The following is a 14,619-nucleotide window of genomic DNA, read 5'->3' on the forward strand; positions in this document are numbered from 1 at the left end:
ACTACTCAGATCCTCAAGGTAAAGGAAATGAAAGATGCAACATGAATATCAACAATGAAATTCACAGAATAACTCACCCTAAAAATTGGGCACCTGCAGGCCCCATTTCTACTAGTCTACTGGCTAATCCTTCTCCTTCAACCATTGGTGGTGGGCTGGCCAGTTTATGTCTCTTTACCAATCGACAGGTGATGCGGGTGGGTGCTGTACATTTGCGTGGTGGAATAATAATTCTCATTCCATGATGGCGACTACCCCTCATTGAACCCCCACGTGCATCAACCATAAAACTAACCAGAAAACTGTAGAGAAAAGGAGATTGTCATTAAAATGGTCAAAAAAATCAAGAAAGCTTCATTTAACTCAGTAGAAAGTATAGTGAAATCAACAATTTTGAAGAAAGCAACAAGTAACACTATCCTTAAAGCAAAACACCCTTTCTTCCAGCTAAATTCTGAAGGTAATTGTTACCAGGTTTCTTCCTTAAATTTATACTTACATTTTAAATAAACAAAAAAAAATCCTATTGGTCTAGTAAAACAATAGTGAAAAATCCATGTACTACTGAATATTTAAGGTTAAAGAGTAATTATATTTAAGTTATTAGTGTCTTATTAGTGAATTTAAAAATATTCTCTGTTACTAAATGTTCTGCTATGTTCTACAATGCAAAATAATGAATTCTACATGCACAAAAGAACCAGTTTTCCATACTATAAGGAAAACACGCATTCATGTTTTAATATCTGGAGCTCATTCCTTCTAAAGGATATCATATACCCATTTTCAAGGAGACTTAACAAGCTTGCAGAATAAATGCTGCATATGATAAGCATAATTATTACATGGTTCTGGTAAATATGCATGAATCAGAATATTAAACACGTCATTTCCTGTAGACTTAACCCTGCTTAGAATCGATTATTTTACCACATCATATCAATATGGATGGCTGTTAGAAACAAATTAACCTAGAAGGAATATTATGACCTTTTCCCCGTGTCTTGGATTTCTAAAGAGTTTTTCCCACTATCTGTATCTTTTTGAATAATTAAAAGAAAACTAGTGTGCAATAAAATCATTTTAAAACTCTACGTTAGATTTAAAAGGAAACTCTCTTTAATTAAATACACAGTTTAATAAATTACTTATAGTCCACTTCAAATTCAAAAAACACATCTGCCTAAAAATCTAGGTACCCTTGACAAAGATGATAAAACAACAGTTAGAAAAATAGAAGCTAATCTCACAGTAGCTAATGGACATTCAATGTTATCTAAAGGATTTGATTACTCATTTTACATTAGAAATGAATAGAAATTGTGTTTCTCCTCACTGACTCTGAAATACCATCCTATGGCTCCATACCATAAGTGCTAAAACATAATGCAACATAAATGTATTGCAATTTTTGGTTACCTCTGTTTTCAAATATAATAGGCAAAATGGATTTAAGTGTTTGGTTTACGGCTTAGAAATAAAATAGTTGCACAAATATCTCTTATTTATTCCTGGTGAATGACCTGCAAAAAATGGAGTAGCTGTTAATTCCATTACATAGCTCCCATTTTGTTTATGCTACTGCCAGTAGTTCCTATACTTAAGTATTTTAATCCTTAACAGTGGCATAACTAGGGCCAGGTGAACAGAGCAACTGGCGCAGGTGCCAACTTGGAGGGGGGGGTGTGAAAAAAAAGCGACATCCATGCAATTGCAATTGCAACTGCAATTGAGATCTTGGCAGCAAACAGAAGTCATTACTGCCCCCGTGTCCTGCATGCCCTGCTGATGCTTAACAGAAGAATCCATTCAGTTTTATAGTTCACCTTTTCCTAAGAAGAAGAGTCACAAATTTGGTCCACATAACGGCTAGAACCTTCTGTTGTACCCTGGAAAAGCCCCCACAGTTCATCAGGATTTAAAAGTGACAATATTCATATAATACCCATATTTTATTTTGATTCCTGGAAAAATATCATAAATAATAGTTACAAATTATGGAGCACCTTGGCAAATAATTCATGGAAAGTCTTTCCATAAATTCACTGGGAGGGCACAGTTCTCATAAGAATACTTGACCAAATATTAGATCTGCAGGTCATTAAAAATAATCCAAAATCTTATAATACTGGGATAATAATTTATTAGAATATAGGAATAATAATTTAAATTTTAAACTATTAAAATAATCCTTAATATTAACCACTTATATATATCTTGTAATTCTACTGTACTTAGGTGAGGAACTCTTTTTTTAAACCAAAATCTGTATACTTGAATGCACAAAAATGATTTTTAGTATCTGTTAATACATTTCTATTTTTTGATTCTCTAGTATTTGATTATTACAATCAAATAAATAAGATTCTATATCTTGTCTTTCAATTGTCTTTATTCTTTTTGTACCTCCCATATTTAATGCTATTGAAGAAAAATTACAACTAAACTAGAACTATAGACTAGGAAATTTATTGGCTATGAACTTAGCTGAATTTGTGATTTAAAGTCAATAAGAGAATATCTTTTTGCTAGCAGATGTTGAAATTTGCTTTTCTCCTTCCTTTGGTTATAGAACATTATTTGTCTTTCATAATGTTTATGCTACTTTTCTTTCCTGTAACTGCTTTTTATGGTAGATAGGATTTCACCGAGCCTACCAGGGAAATGTTAGTGGTAGGCTCTTCAAAGCAGACAGGCAGCAAGCCAGTTGCTGACTGGCTGTGAAAAGGTTTCAAGGAGTATGTTAACATTTACAAAGCAAAATAAAATATTAAGCAAGGGTACTGTATCCTTACAGCTTTTCTGTGTTTTCCTTTCTAAGTTTCCATGTTATGGACCAGCTACAAACATAGGACCAAATCAGACAAAATATACATATGTGAGAAAGAGATAGGGAAGTAGAACATAGATAATGTGTCCTGTTCATCTGTAACTAAGGAGAGGTATGCTTGGTGTATATTCCATAGAGAAAGCTGCAGAAACTATTCTGTGGCCAAGGATCTTTATCAATGAGTTTAGTGAGGATAGTCCCCGGCTTGATTGCTTCACATGTCCTACAGATAACATTGTTATACACTGCACTACAGGTGGGAAATGTCCTTTGTGTCTGAGTATTTTAAATCAGCTCATAATCAGCATAATGAAAAAACTCATTTATATAAATGATCCTACACAAAAAGTAATGTTAAGGTGTCATTCACGGGATTAATATGCTACACCTAAACAGTGAATAAGTGACAATCCCAGGCAATCAGAAAGAGTGCAGAATATGAGCAAATACCAAAATATCAGTAGCCATATTTTAAAGGTATTTTTAAAGGTCAATACTTCAAACCATTTTAGTTTTAACCGATGGAGTCAAATGCCTAATGATTGTTAAGAATCTGGCCTTAAGTCTTGGGTCTACACTGCAGTCTGTAGTAGTGTGTAGGGAATCCTGAACTAGCCTTAAGTCTGCTACCTTAGGTACCAAAAGAAAACTAGCCACAGTAGCACAGAGCTCAGCATAAGCTAATTTCCTTTGCTTCTTGGCAGTCAGTTTTCTGGACATCCTCTTAAAACAGAGACTGGTCTTTAAACACATTATCAAATACAAGAAAATATAATTATTACCAACAACATATTTGTTATCTACTCATTTCATTTTCAAAGGAGCAACTTTCCATTTTAAAAAACATAATTATTGTGGATATTTTCAAACAATACTTCATGCACAGTTTCTATCAAAAGGATTAGTAGCTGATGTTTACCTAAATTAATGCCTGGCTAATAATGGAAGCTACAGCATGATCTCTAAAACACAAATCTAAAAGCTAAACAACAAACGTTCTACTTTAATTACAGAAAGGGATGAGGATAGATGTGGATGTACTACAAACATCTACACACAGTCTGACTGTGGAAAAAGAGTTAACATAAAGAAAACGAAATGAGGATTCACAGAAAGGACATAGTTATCACCTTGAATCATACTGGGGAAGTGGAGAGGAATAGCTGTAAAATAATTTAGAAAGCAAATGAGAAAAATTAATATAAGATAATTAGAAGCAAGCAACAGAAAATGTCAACAATAAGCAAAGGAAAAGTAACAATCAGAAAAATAATGAAAGCAACACATTCAGGGGGCAAATTTAAACATTTTTTAGCTTTTGTTTTATTTATCACTTGTTTGGAGATATGCTGTACATCGGGGGGAAGGGGGCAAGGAAACATTTCTAAATGCACAGTTACTTTTAAGTAATGTCTCAATAACTTCCATTAGTACCAATGGGAATTGTATGAGTGCAAGAAGAGCCAAAAAAAGATCTCAACGTACCTTAAAGAAAAAACAAAAATCATGTAGCAAATTCTTTGAATGGACAAAATGGCAAAAACCTTGCTTCATTATATATGTTGGAAAAAATCAGCTATTGTGCTTTTATGCAGCTGTTAAGTTTTCCTATCACTATATATGAAGAGAGATATAGCTGGGCATCTTAAAAGGATGCAACTTCCTTATATGACATTAATTACACTGCTCTTGGAACTGAGCTTTTAACAGTCAAGAGCAGTGTTTGGAAGCTTTAGTCAGTATAGGCTGGACCCTGCAACCCAGCTGTGGCTGTGACCTAGATATCTCTGCCCCCTCCCCTCCCCTGAGCAGCCAGCTGTCTTCACTCATTTTTGCTGCTGATTCCAGTCCGTCTGCAGCAAGACAAGTGCACAAACCATGGTGCAACAGAGGGAACACAGCATGGTGTAGCTCCATGCCACTGATTCTCCGTGCCAGACTGGACCTCTTTGCAGGCTGGATGCAGTCTGCAGGCCCTAAGTTGTTGACCCCTGGTCTAGACAGACAAGAGTATATTATGCTTAACCTGACACATGGTACATCTAAAAATCTACAATCCAAATTTCTGAGCTTCTTATTACATTATTGTACTCACTTTCATTGTTCTAAGGAAGCAAAAGGATGAAAGAGTGCAACATGAAACAAAAATGAAATTTAATGAGGCATGTGTGAAGCATTACATCTGGACTAGGGACAGATATTACACATAAACAGGTTTAAGTGATCAGAAACTGGTTTAAACCTGTAACAGAACAGATGTTCAGTTCACATAAAACCATTTTAAAGTGGCTGAAACCAGCTTGAAATAAACCTGGTTGAATGTAGTATCAGACTTAACTGATATGGCTCAAACCAGTTCATTCAGTGTCTGATCCAGACCCCTTGCTGGCTTAAGATAACCCAGACACCCCCAGCATCTTGGCATGCTCTCTGGGGTGGGCAGGGCTCTTGGCTCCACAGCAGGGCTAGCCCATCTCCTTTACCCCCTGGCTGGAGCTCGGCACAGACTTTCAGGCACAAAGCATCTGTCTGGCTTTTCCCTGCTATGTAGGAATTATTCCCCACTCCCCTCTGCCTTATGCAGACACCTCAGCATTAGCTAGCAGATGGTCTGCTGGCTAAAGTCTAGGCTGTGGGAGAGGACAGAGGCAGACACGCATTTTGTAGGTAATCAGCAGGTACTTAAATGTCCTTCCTTGGAAGAGCTGTTTAAGAAGAGGTCCATTAGTTAATGGAGAGAGGCTTTGTTTTCTTAATGAGTTGATAAATACTGAATTACGGGTGATAAACATTTATTGCTGAGCAGCTCAAGAGAGGGAGGAATAATTAGAGCGTCCTGCTGGGGCCTGGCCACACCCACCTCAGCTCTGCCCTGTGGAAGCAAAGGGAGGGCTGCTGTAGTGCCCTCCTGGCTTCTAGCCTGAGCCACTTCAGGTATGTCCTTGCATTTCTGGGATGTCTGTCTGGGTTAGAAACCGATTTAACCTAGTCAGACTAGACTGACCTGCAAAGATTGAATCAATTCAGGCCTTTTGAATGTCTGTCCCTAGCCCTAGAAAGCTTAAGGCAAAAGAACCTGGAGAGTTCACCAAATTTGTGCTCTACTCCTCCATAGACTTGTGATTTCTTGGTGAATTCCAGGGTAATATAGTACTCACTAAGTATAAAATTCAAAGCATACGCTAGCAGAAAAAAATAAACTCACAAAAACAATTTTGGCTTAAAAGAAGGAAGTTCTGAAGATTCTAACGTAATGCCAAAATTCCCTCCTATCCTCAAATTCCCTGATATGGGGCTAGATCTTCAACTCCTTGAATACTTTTTCAGTCAAGTAGAAACATTGTGCAAAATTTATATCTCTTCTGAGCGTGTGGAACTGAGAAAAAGTGGTAACCAAATTTAAGATGACTATGTCTTGTTTTTCCCTAATCTGACAGCTATATTTGGACAATATTTTGCAGATAAAAGTTTCAGAACAGCATTCTATGATGGAAGAAGAATGCCGGGCCAAGCCACTGGTATGCAAAATTGTCCATGATTTCAAGGGTAACTGATAGAGGCTAATTTCAGATGGACTACAAATACAAAAATGGCATCAGAGAGACTTGGTGGGACAAGTCAAAGGAGTGGATTATTGGGATAGAATACCTTCATTAGGAAGGAAAGAGATGGGGACAAAGGTATTGTCTCATATATAAATTCTTGATATACCAGTTCCAAAATTCAGGAAAAGGCAAGGAAAAACTTCTTGAATGCCTGGAAGATAAAAGGGAAAATGAATAGGGGCAATACCCGTGTGCAATAGATAGCCTTATCACAATGAGGAGGTGGATTAGTCATCCAAAAGACAGGTACTTTAAGAACCCATACGTCTTTGGGACAAGCAATGTAGCAGGACAAAAAGATTCTGGAACAAATTATTAATCAATGTATAAATGTCTGAAAAATAATGTGCTGAAATATAGCCAACAATGTTCCCTCTAAGGAGTAGCGGTCCATGAGCACACTGCCTCGGTCCGGCGTGGGACACTTACTGAAGGGGGCTGAGGGCTGGGGCCTGGGGGCCGGGGCTGGAGCCAGAGGCTGGAGCCAAGAGGCTGGAGGCCAGAGGCTGGGGCTGGAGCCAAGAGGCTGGGAGCCGGAGGCTGGAGCCAAGAGGCTGGGAGCCAGACTCTGCCAGTTCTGGGGAAGTGCTCTGCTCCCCCGCATCTGGGCTGGGGAGTGGAGCACTTTCCTGGAGCCAGCAGAGACCACACCAGCCCTTCACACCAGCCTCCATCCCTGCCTTGCCACACCTCAGGGAGGAGCCACTGCCTGCCCTAAGTGAGGCTCTGCTGGCTCCGGGACACTGCTCCACTGCCCCACATTGCCTCAGTGAATGAGGAAGCATGTGGTATCAGGGCCGGGGAGCAGAGCAGTGTCCCGGAGCTGGCTGAGCTTCACTTGGGGCAGGCAGCGGCTCCTCCAAGGTGTGGCAAGGCAGGGATAGAGGCTGGGGCGGGGGGCTGGCATGGGCTCTGCCGGCTCCGGGGAAGTGCTCCACTCCCCAGCCCTGAAGCCACATGCCTCTTCGCTCCCCGAGGCGGAGCACTTCCCCGGAGCCGGCGGAGCCCACACCAGACTCCTGCCCCCACCTCATCTAGGAGCTTACCTTCAGCTCCTCTCCCAGTGTGCACGGCCAGTCTTTTAGTTGTGCATGGCAGCGCAAGCGTGCACCTTACAGGGAACCTGGATAGCTAACATAGATTTGTCCGAACAAATCCTGTCAAAGCCATCTGACTGACTTCTTTGATCTGATAACTATGATGCAGGACAAAAATGAAGTAGATAGGACTTTAATAAGACTTTTTAGTAACCTTGACTTTAGTAAGACTTTTGATACTGTCCAAAACAATATTCCCATCAGTAAGCTATGGCCCAGTGAAATCACCATCAGGCGAGGACACAACCAATTAAAATGCCACACACATAAAAAGTATTAATCATTTGCTGTCCATCTGGAAATCTATTACAAGTGGCATCCTACAGAGGGCTGTCCTTGGCCAGGTTTTGCTCAACACTTTCCATAATGACTTGACTGATGCAAATAGAGTACGATTATACGAGTTACTTGTAAGACCAGACTGGGAGGGTTTGAAAGCACTTTGGCTAACAGGATCAAAATTCAAGATGATTTTGGTAAAGTAGAGAAATGATCTGAAATAAAATTAAATTCAATAAGGACAAGTGCCAAGAACCTTTCAGAAAGAGAAATTAAATGTACAATATCAACTATGGAATAACTGATATGGTTGTAGAACTGCTCAAAAGAATCAAGGGTTATTGTAGATCATACAATATTACAAGAGTCCATAATATGATGCTGTTGCAAAGATGGCAAATTTATTCTGGGATGTATTAACAGGAGCATTATATGCAAGACAAGAAAGGTAATTTTTCTGTTTTACTCAGCACTGGTATGACCTCACTTGGGGTATTATGTCCCGTCATCACACTTCAAGAAAAATGGGGACAGTTTGGAGAAAATATATGGAGAGTTTAGACGAGAGCAACAAGAATTGAGAAGATGCTGGAAAAACCTGACGTATAAGGAAAGATAGAAAAATTTGTAGAAGGGAGGATTAAAGGGAATGTGGTAATAGTCTTTCAATATATATGAAGTTGCTGAAAGAAGAGCAGTGATCATTTATTCTTTATGTCAATTAGACATGGGGCAGGAAACAAACCAGTATAATTAACAACAAAATGATTCAGGCAATGGAGGCTGGAAAAGACTAAGTAGGAGGGGTGTGAAATCTCTTTCACAGCAAGTTTTTAAATGAAGGTTAGACACAACTATTTGTCAATAGTCTAGGTATACAGATTCTGTGTCAGGGTAAGGGGTTGGACAAGATTAGGTTCATTCTAGCCCTATGATTCTAAGATAGTAGGCAGACTTTTAGTCTTAATCTCTTACTACTTTGTATTTATGTTAGCCACATGTTAACCAGGTGCTTTGCTAGATCAGGGCTTCAGAATCCAACTGTAAGTTCTTACTTACTTTTTATATTTGTATTTTGTTTAAGCACATGCTTATGTGCCCTGTGTGACTGGGGCACAGAAGCATAGAGACAGAGGCATAAGCCTTAGGTCTTAACTCTGCTTACGTTTTTTATTTTAACTGCACCCGTTACATTGTAATTAATGGAGTTTGCCATAAAATGAAATAAATAGACTATGAAATTTTGTTTCCTTTTCTTGTTAATTTTTCCCTACAATTTATGTTAGGGTAAGCTTCAACATGTATCACAAACACTGCTCCTCTAGGCATTTAACTTAATCATTTGTAGTACTATCCAGACACTATTGTAAAAGTGATGCTTTATGGGTAAGTGAATGGTATAATTGATGTCAAAAGACTAATTTGGGGGAAGAATGGGGAGGAACTTCAGAGATGCAAATAACAGATTATCTAACAGGGCCCCATTTTTCTAGAAAAGAGACAGTAAGCATATCATATTTTTAATTTTTTATTTAATATAATTTAATGTAATGCAATTGAAATAATCCTAAAACATTTAAAAATCAAAGCACAAGAAAAAGGAAAAGTAAAACAGGCTTACTATAAAAAGCTGTATGGGAAACCAGCTTTTATTAGCACACAGAAACTTAAATATAGAGGTCCATTTCCAGTATGACATGCAGGAATGTAGCTTCACAAATCCTATTATGTGCTCTCATTAAAGTCAATTTGAGTTTTGCCTACTGCAAAACCTGGAGGGTTGCCTGGGTTCACCTGGAACAGGACTAGACGCCATATCACTGATTACTGTAGTTTATAATTTCCAGTTAACAGTACAGTTTCACATTTAATGACAAAGAAAATGTGACCTACCCAGAATGGATGGGACTTGAGACAAGGTTTACATTGTCCAAGGTGTCTGCAGCCCAGCTATAATGTCTGAGTGAATCAGAATCAAATTCCCTTGGGAATGACAGGTGCTTTAAAAAAGATAAACAAAATTTAAAAATCAACATAAAAAGTCAAACATTTGTGTCTAGTACGTACCTCTCAACTGTACTATTTTAAATGAAAATACATTTTCACTTGGCACAGTCCTGCTGATCTTCTGCTGTCAATTATTTTCTCAGAAACACATAATTCTTAAAGGCAAGTTAAAATCAATTCTATAAATTTCCTTCTTTTCTGGTTTTGCTGCATGAACCATTGTAACTTGGCCCTAAATTGAGGTCCAATATTATATATGCACAAGTTCAAGATTAAACTATACATAATTGTTTCCACTTACCTTGCAATTAAATACCATGGTAATGGGCACTACAAAATGTTTAGACAGAAAATTTCTTAGGAATCCATGCAGGGATAAGGCCTGCAGGGTTTATTCAAAATAAGCTTTGGGGTTTGGAAAGAGTTAGGATTTCATGGACTTTCACAGATTTTGTGGTGTGATATGGATTCATATCACACCACATATGGTTCACCTTACAGACCTTCTGAACTAGCTTGAAAACCATTTCTGGAGTGCTAGCTGTTCCTACTCACTCTCTTAAATATCATCCTAACCTAGTACAGTTATTGATAGATTCATAGATTGTAAGGCTGGAAGGGACCTTGGAAGATCATTGGGTCCAGCCCCCTGCACCAAGCAGGAAAGATAACTGGGGGTCAGATGACCCCAGCAAGGTGACTGTCTAGTTTTCTCTTGAAGATTTCCAGGGTAGGCAATTGCACCACCTCTAGAGGGAGCTTAGTGCACAGTCTGGACACCACCCTAACTGTGAAGATGTTTTTCCTAATGTTGAGCCTAAAACAGTCTTCCGGGAGGTTGTGGCCATTACTCCAGGTTTTCCCTATGGGTGCCCTCATGAACAGTTGTTCACTGAGCCCTAGATGTACTCCCCTGATGTAGTGGTAAGCTGCTACCAAGTCTCTTCTCAGCCTTCTCTTTTTCAGGCTGAAGAGTCCCAGGTCCCTCAGCCTTTCTTTGTATGGCTTGCTGTGCAAGTCTCTAATCATACAGGTGGCCCTTCACTGGACTCTCAAATTTTACTACATCTTTGTTAAAGTGCAGTGCCCAGAACTGGATGCAGTACTCCAGTTGGGGTATCACTAATGCTGAGTAGAGCAGAAGAATCACATCCTTGGTTTTGCTGGAGATGCATCGATTGATGCATGCCAGAGTATTATTTGCCCTGCTGGCAACATTGTCATACTGCCAGCTCATATTCATACTGTGGTCTATTATTACCCCCAGGTGCTTTTGCTGGATCTTTTGTATTGTAGTTGAATTACATAATTTAAATATAATTATAGGCAAGGGAAACCATACTAAACTAACACTGACAGACTTCCAGCTGCAGATATGTCAAGGGCTGGTTCCCTGACATGTTAGTGAATTACAAAGAAAATGTGTCCTTTTTGTAAGGTCTGAGTAGAACTCAAAATAAAACCCTTTTCAGTGAAAAATTTATTTTAGTATCTAATACTTCATTTCCAAGCATTCTGTGCACAGTGGCCTGTCTTGATTTTACCTTATGATGGTGAAGAGCACCTTGGCAATAAATTCCTTCTTTCCTTACTCAAAATTAATCCGACTGTTTAAGTCATCAAATCCTATATGGCCATATTTTCATGGTGAGGTATGCAAATGATATGAATACTACTAAAAGATTCAGGGCGTACCATCACCCTGTGCCAAGAAACTTGCTTCTCAGTTTGCCTATCACTTAGTACATATAGGGCACGTCCAGACAAGTGCGCACATGCCTCTTGCCCCATCTCAAACCCCTTTAAGATGGGGCAAGAGGCACGTGCAGGAAAGAAAAAATGTTCCCCATAGCGCGGGGAGAAAATTAGACCTCTGGATAGCTGGTCTTAGAAAAAAAAAATAAAAAAAATCTAAGTTTAAAAGAGTGGGGCAGGGCATGGACCCCAATCACTTTTCTGCCAGGCCCCTCTCCCCCACCAGCCCCCTGAACCTCCCGATCAATTTTCTGCCCCCCCCCCCAATGTAGATGCACCTAATTCTATCCTGACTAAGCAGCTGGCCCAAATAAAATGTATCATCCTAAGAAATCCTTGCCTTTCACATAACTACTGGACCATCATGGCTACAATATCACTCTAACATATCTAGAAAATGATACACTTGCACATAGGTAGGAAAATGGACTTTTCATTCTTGCTTAAAAATTGTTTTCCAACTATTTAAGTTGGTCTAATAAAAATTATCAGATTCACCCAAAGAACCTTGTCTGCCTATGTCTTTATACCAACACTGCTACAACCTACACCCTTGTAACATGTAGACACAGGCCTTTATAACTCCAGAATGTGTTTGTGGCTTAGGATTGGTATATCCAAGATACCAGTCTTTTCCTTATTTTCTTCTACTGCAGCAGAGATCAGATGACACGCAGGAAAGATCTATTGTGCTAAGACATTCTCTAGAAGGGTCCTGTGATTTCTGTATTCATTCCTTCCTTTTTGCCCTAACTAGTCCAAATGTGTTGATTTAAACTTATGTATTTTAAACATATGTTTGGGCAGATTTGAGGTTTGTGGAGACTCAGAGTATGGATTTGTATTTCAGGCCTGGTGCCAAGGTGGGAACTTTTGATTTGGTTGTCCTGGCTTCTTTCATATATAGACAGGTTGCTGGTTTGCTACTATTTGGTGTAACTGGTTTCAAGGTTTTACTCATCTATTAGTATGACTACCTGGGATGGACATCTGTAACTGAAGCAAGTGATTCATATCCTTTTCATCTTTACAGTAATGATCACATTTTGGATCCTTTTTGGATATAATAAGGGTTAAGGCATAAGGATTCTGTAGCAGGTTGAGATTAAAATAACTTTTACTACTATATTTTCAGCCAGGTCTCAGCTAGAAATATATTTGTACGTGTAGAGATTTGGACATAGAGACAGCTTTAAATGTTTTTTCTACATACCTCTAGGTAGCAGGGGCCCATGAACACCACTGATCTAATATTTATTTGTGCTGCTTAATTGCTGACACATACCTCAGTTTTAACTGCAGCAAGGCTCAAAACAAAGAAATTATCACTACCATTTAGGCCTAAATCTTGTGGAGAGCCATACACTCAGCTCTCTGCACCCACCAGTAATTTCTGTGAGAGTCTACAAGGGCTTGGAAGCCTGCCAGTATTTAACCACATGCAGTGTCCTATTTCATTGGGTGACCATCTATAGTAGCATGTTTTACTTTGAGTTTAAAGCAACTTTATTACAGTATATTATTGCTACACAATAACCAGAAATAATCCTTAACTTACTGTTTCAAATAAATACTATCAGTAAGTACCACATTTCACTAGATACTAACAACAGCTATGTTTAGTTGCTTTACTAATTGGATTACATGAGATTTCCATTATTGTTAATACCTTCAAATGCCCCAAATTTTGGTTTAAAACCTTTTTACCCATGGGCAATAAAATATGGTATGAATATTAGGGTTATTCGAAGCTTCATTCCCCGATTCGATTCGGCAGAGATTCAGCCCAATTTGGTGGCCAAATCTCCAAATCTGAATCAAATCAGAGGACCCTTTAACCTCTCCAAATCGAATTGGAACCCTCTGAATCAATTCAGAGAGATTCGAAAAGATTTGGACATAGAGACAGCTTTAAATGTTTGATCTACATACCTCTAGGTATCAGGGGCTTGTGAATGCTGTGATGCTGAGGCTCATGGAATGTCCCACAGAATCATGGGCGGCTCCCCAGCATGCTCAGCAGCAGACACAGAAGTGGGCCAGAAGCACTCCTCAGCATGCTCAGTCCACTTCTGGGTCCACTAGGAAGCGCGCAGGGGGGCCCCCTGTACCTCACTGGCTTGGTGACTGCTATCTCCTGGGTCTGGAGGGGGCACCCGGGGTCCCCCTGTGGCTGATCACCGAGCAGGGTACGGGGGGGGGGGAGGGGGAGGAGCCCCCAGGGTGCTCCCTAGTAGACCCGGAAGTGGACTTGAAGTACTTCTGGTCCACTTCCAGGTTTGCCACTGAGCACGTGGAGGGCCCCCTGCATTCCTGTGGGATACTCCATGCACCCCAGCATTGCAGTGATCGTGAACTGAGCCTGCTACCTCAAGGTATGTAGAAAAAAACTTTTAAAGCTGTGTCTATGTCCAAATCGCTGATTCTCTGAATCAGCATCAAATCTTCAGATTTAGATTCTGCCAAATTGAATCAGGGACAGTGATCTGAATCAACTAATTGAATCACTATTCGGAATCAAATAGCACCGCTTTGCACACCCCTAATGAATATATATTACCAACATTCCAAATACCCGGTGCATCAATACTTTTTTCCATTCATTTCCTTATATATTAAAATACACTCTATATAGGTGATATACATGACTATATAAAGGACAACCAAAAGGTCTAGGTATTATTATACTGTTATTTAAGCCCCTTTTCTGGGGTGTAAACTACACTACATCAAAGCTCTTCTTTTCCACCTATGTTCTTATATACATTTCTATTTAATTTCTGAACAGGATTATGGCTTTTCTATTGTAGTACCAGTTGAGAAATTTAGCTGGATTAAAATATTTAAAGAGAGTCAATGTAGGGAACTTATAAAATAAAGCAAATAGCATGCACCTATGACCAGTATTACCTTCTATTATTATTTTCCCACACTGTAACCAATTCTAGATTCAACTTCAGGTATATTAGTAATTGTACAAATGTTTAAACTATGTAAAAATAGTTAGTGAGAATAGCTTCATAACTACAAGGGCAACTGGGTTTAT

General features: G+C 39.1%; 1 protein-coding gene across 8 annotated transcripts in view; it reads right to left on the bottom strand.

The window, feature by feature from the left end:
* The window catches only part of ANK3 (ankyrin 3), a 731,099-nt gene that overhangs the window by 78,857 nt on the left and 637,623 nt on the right, over positions 1 to 14,619 (bottom strand). For all 8 annotated transcript variants that reach the window (XM_059729850.1, XM_059729852.1, XM_059729851.1 and 5 more), the window contains 2 exons: positions 9,705 to 9,811; positions 78 to 302 (listed from right to left, as the gene is read on the bottom strand). In XM_059729850.1, the coding sequence (XP_059585833.1) occupies positions 78 to 302; positions 9,705 to 9,811 (332 nt within the window). The remainder of the gene's footprint in view (positions 1 to 77; positions 303 to 9,704; positions 9,812 to 14,619) is intronic.

The sequence above is a fragment of the Alligator mississippiensis genome, chromosome 6 (genome assembly GCF_030867095.1).
Source record: "Alligator mississippiensis isolate rAllMis1 chromosome 6, rAllMis1, whole genome shotgun sequence".
NCBI lineage: Eukaryota > Metazoa > Chordata > Crocodylia > Alligatoridae > Alligator > Alligator mississippiensis.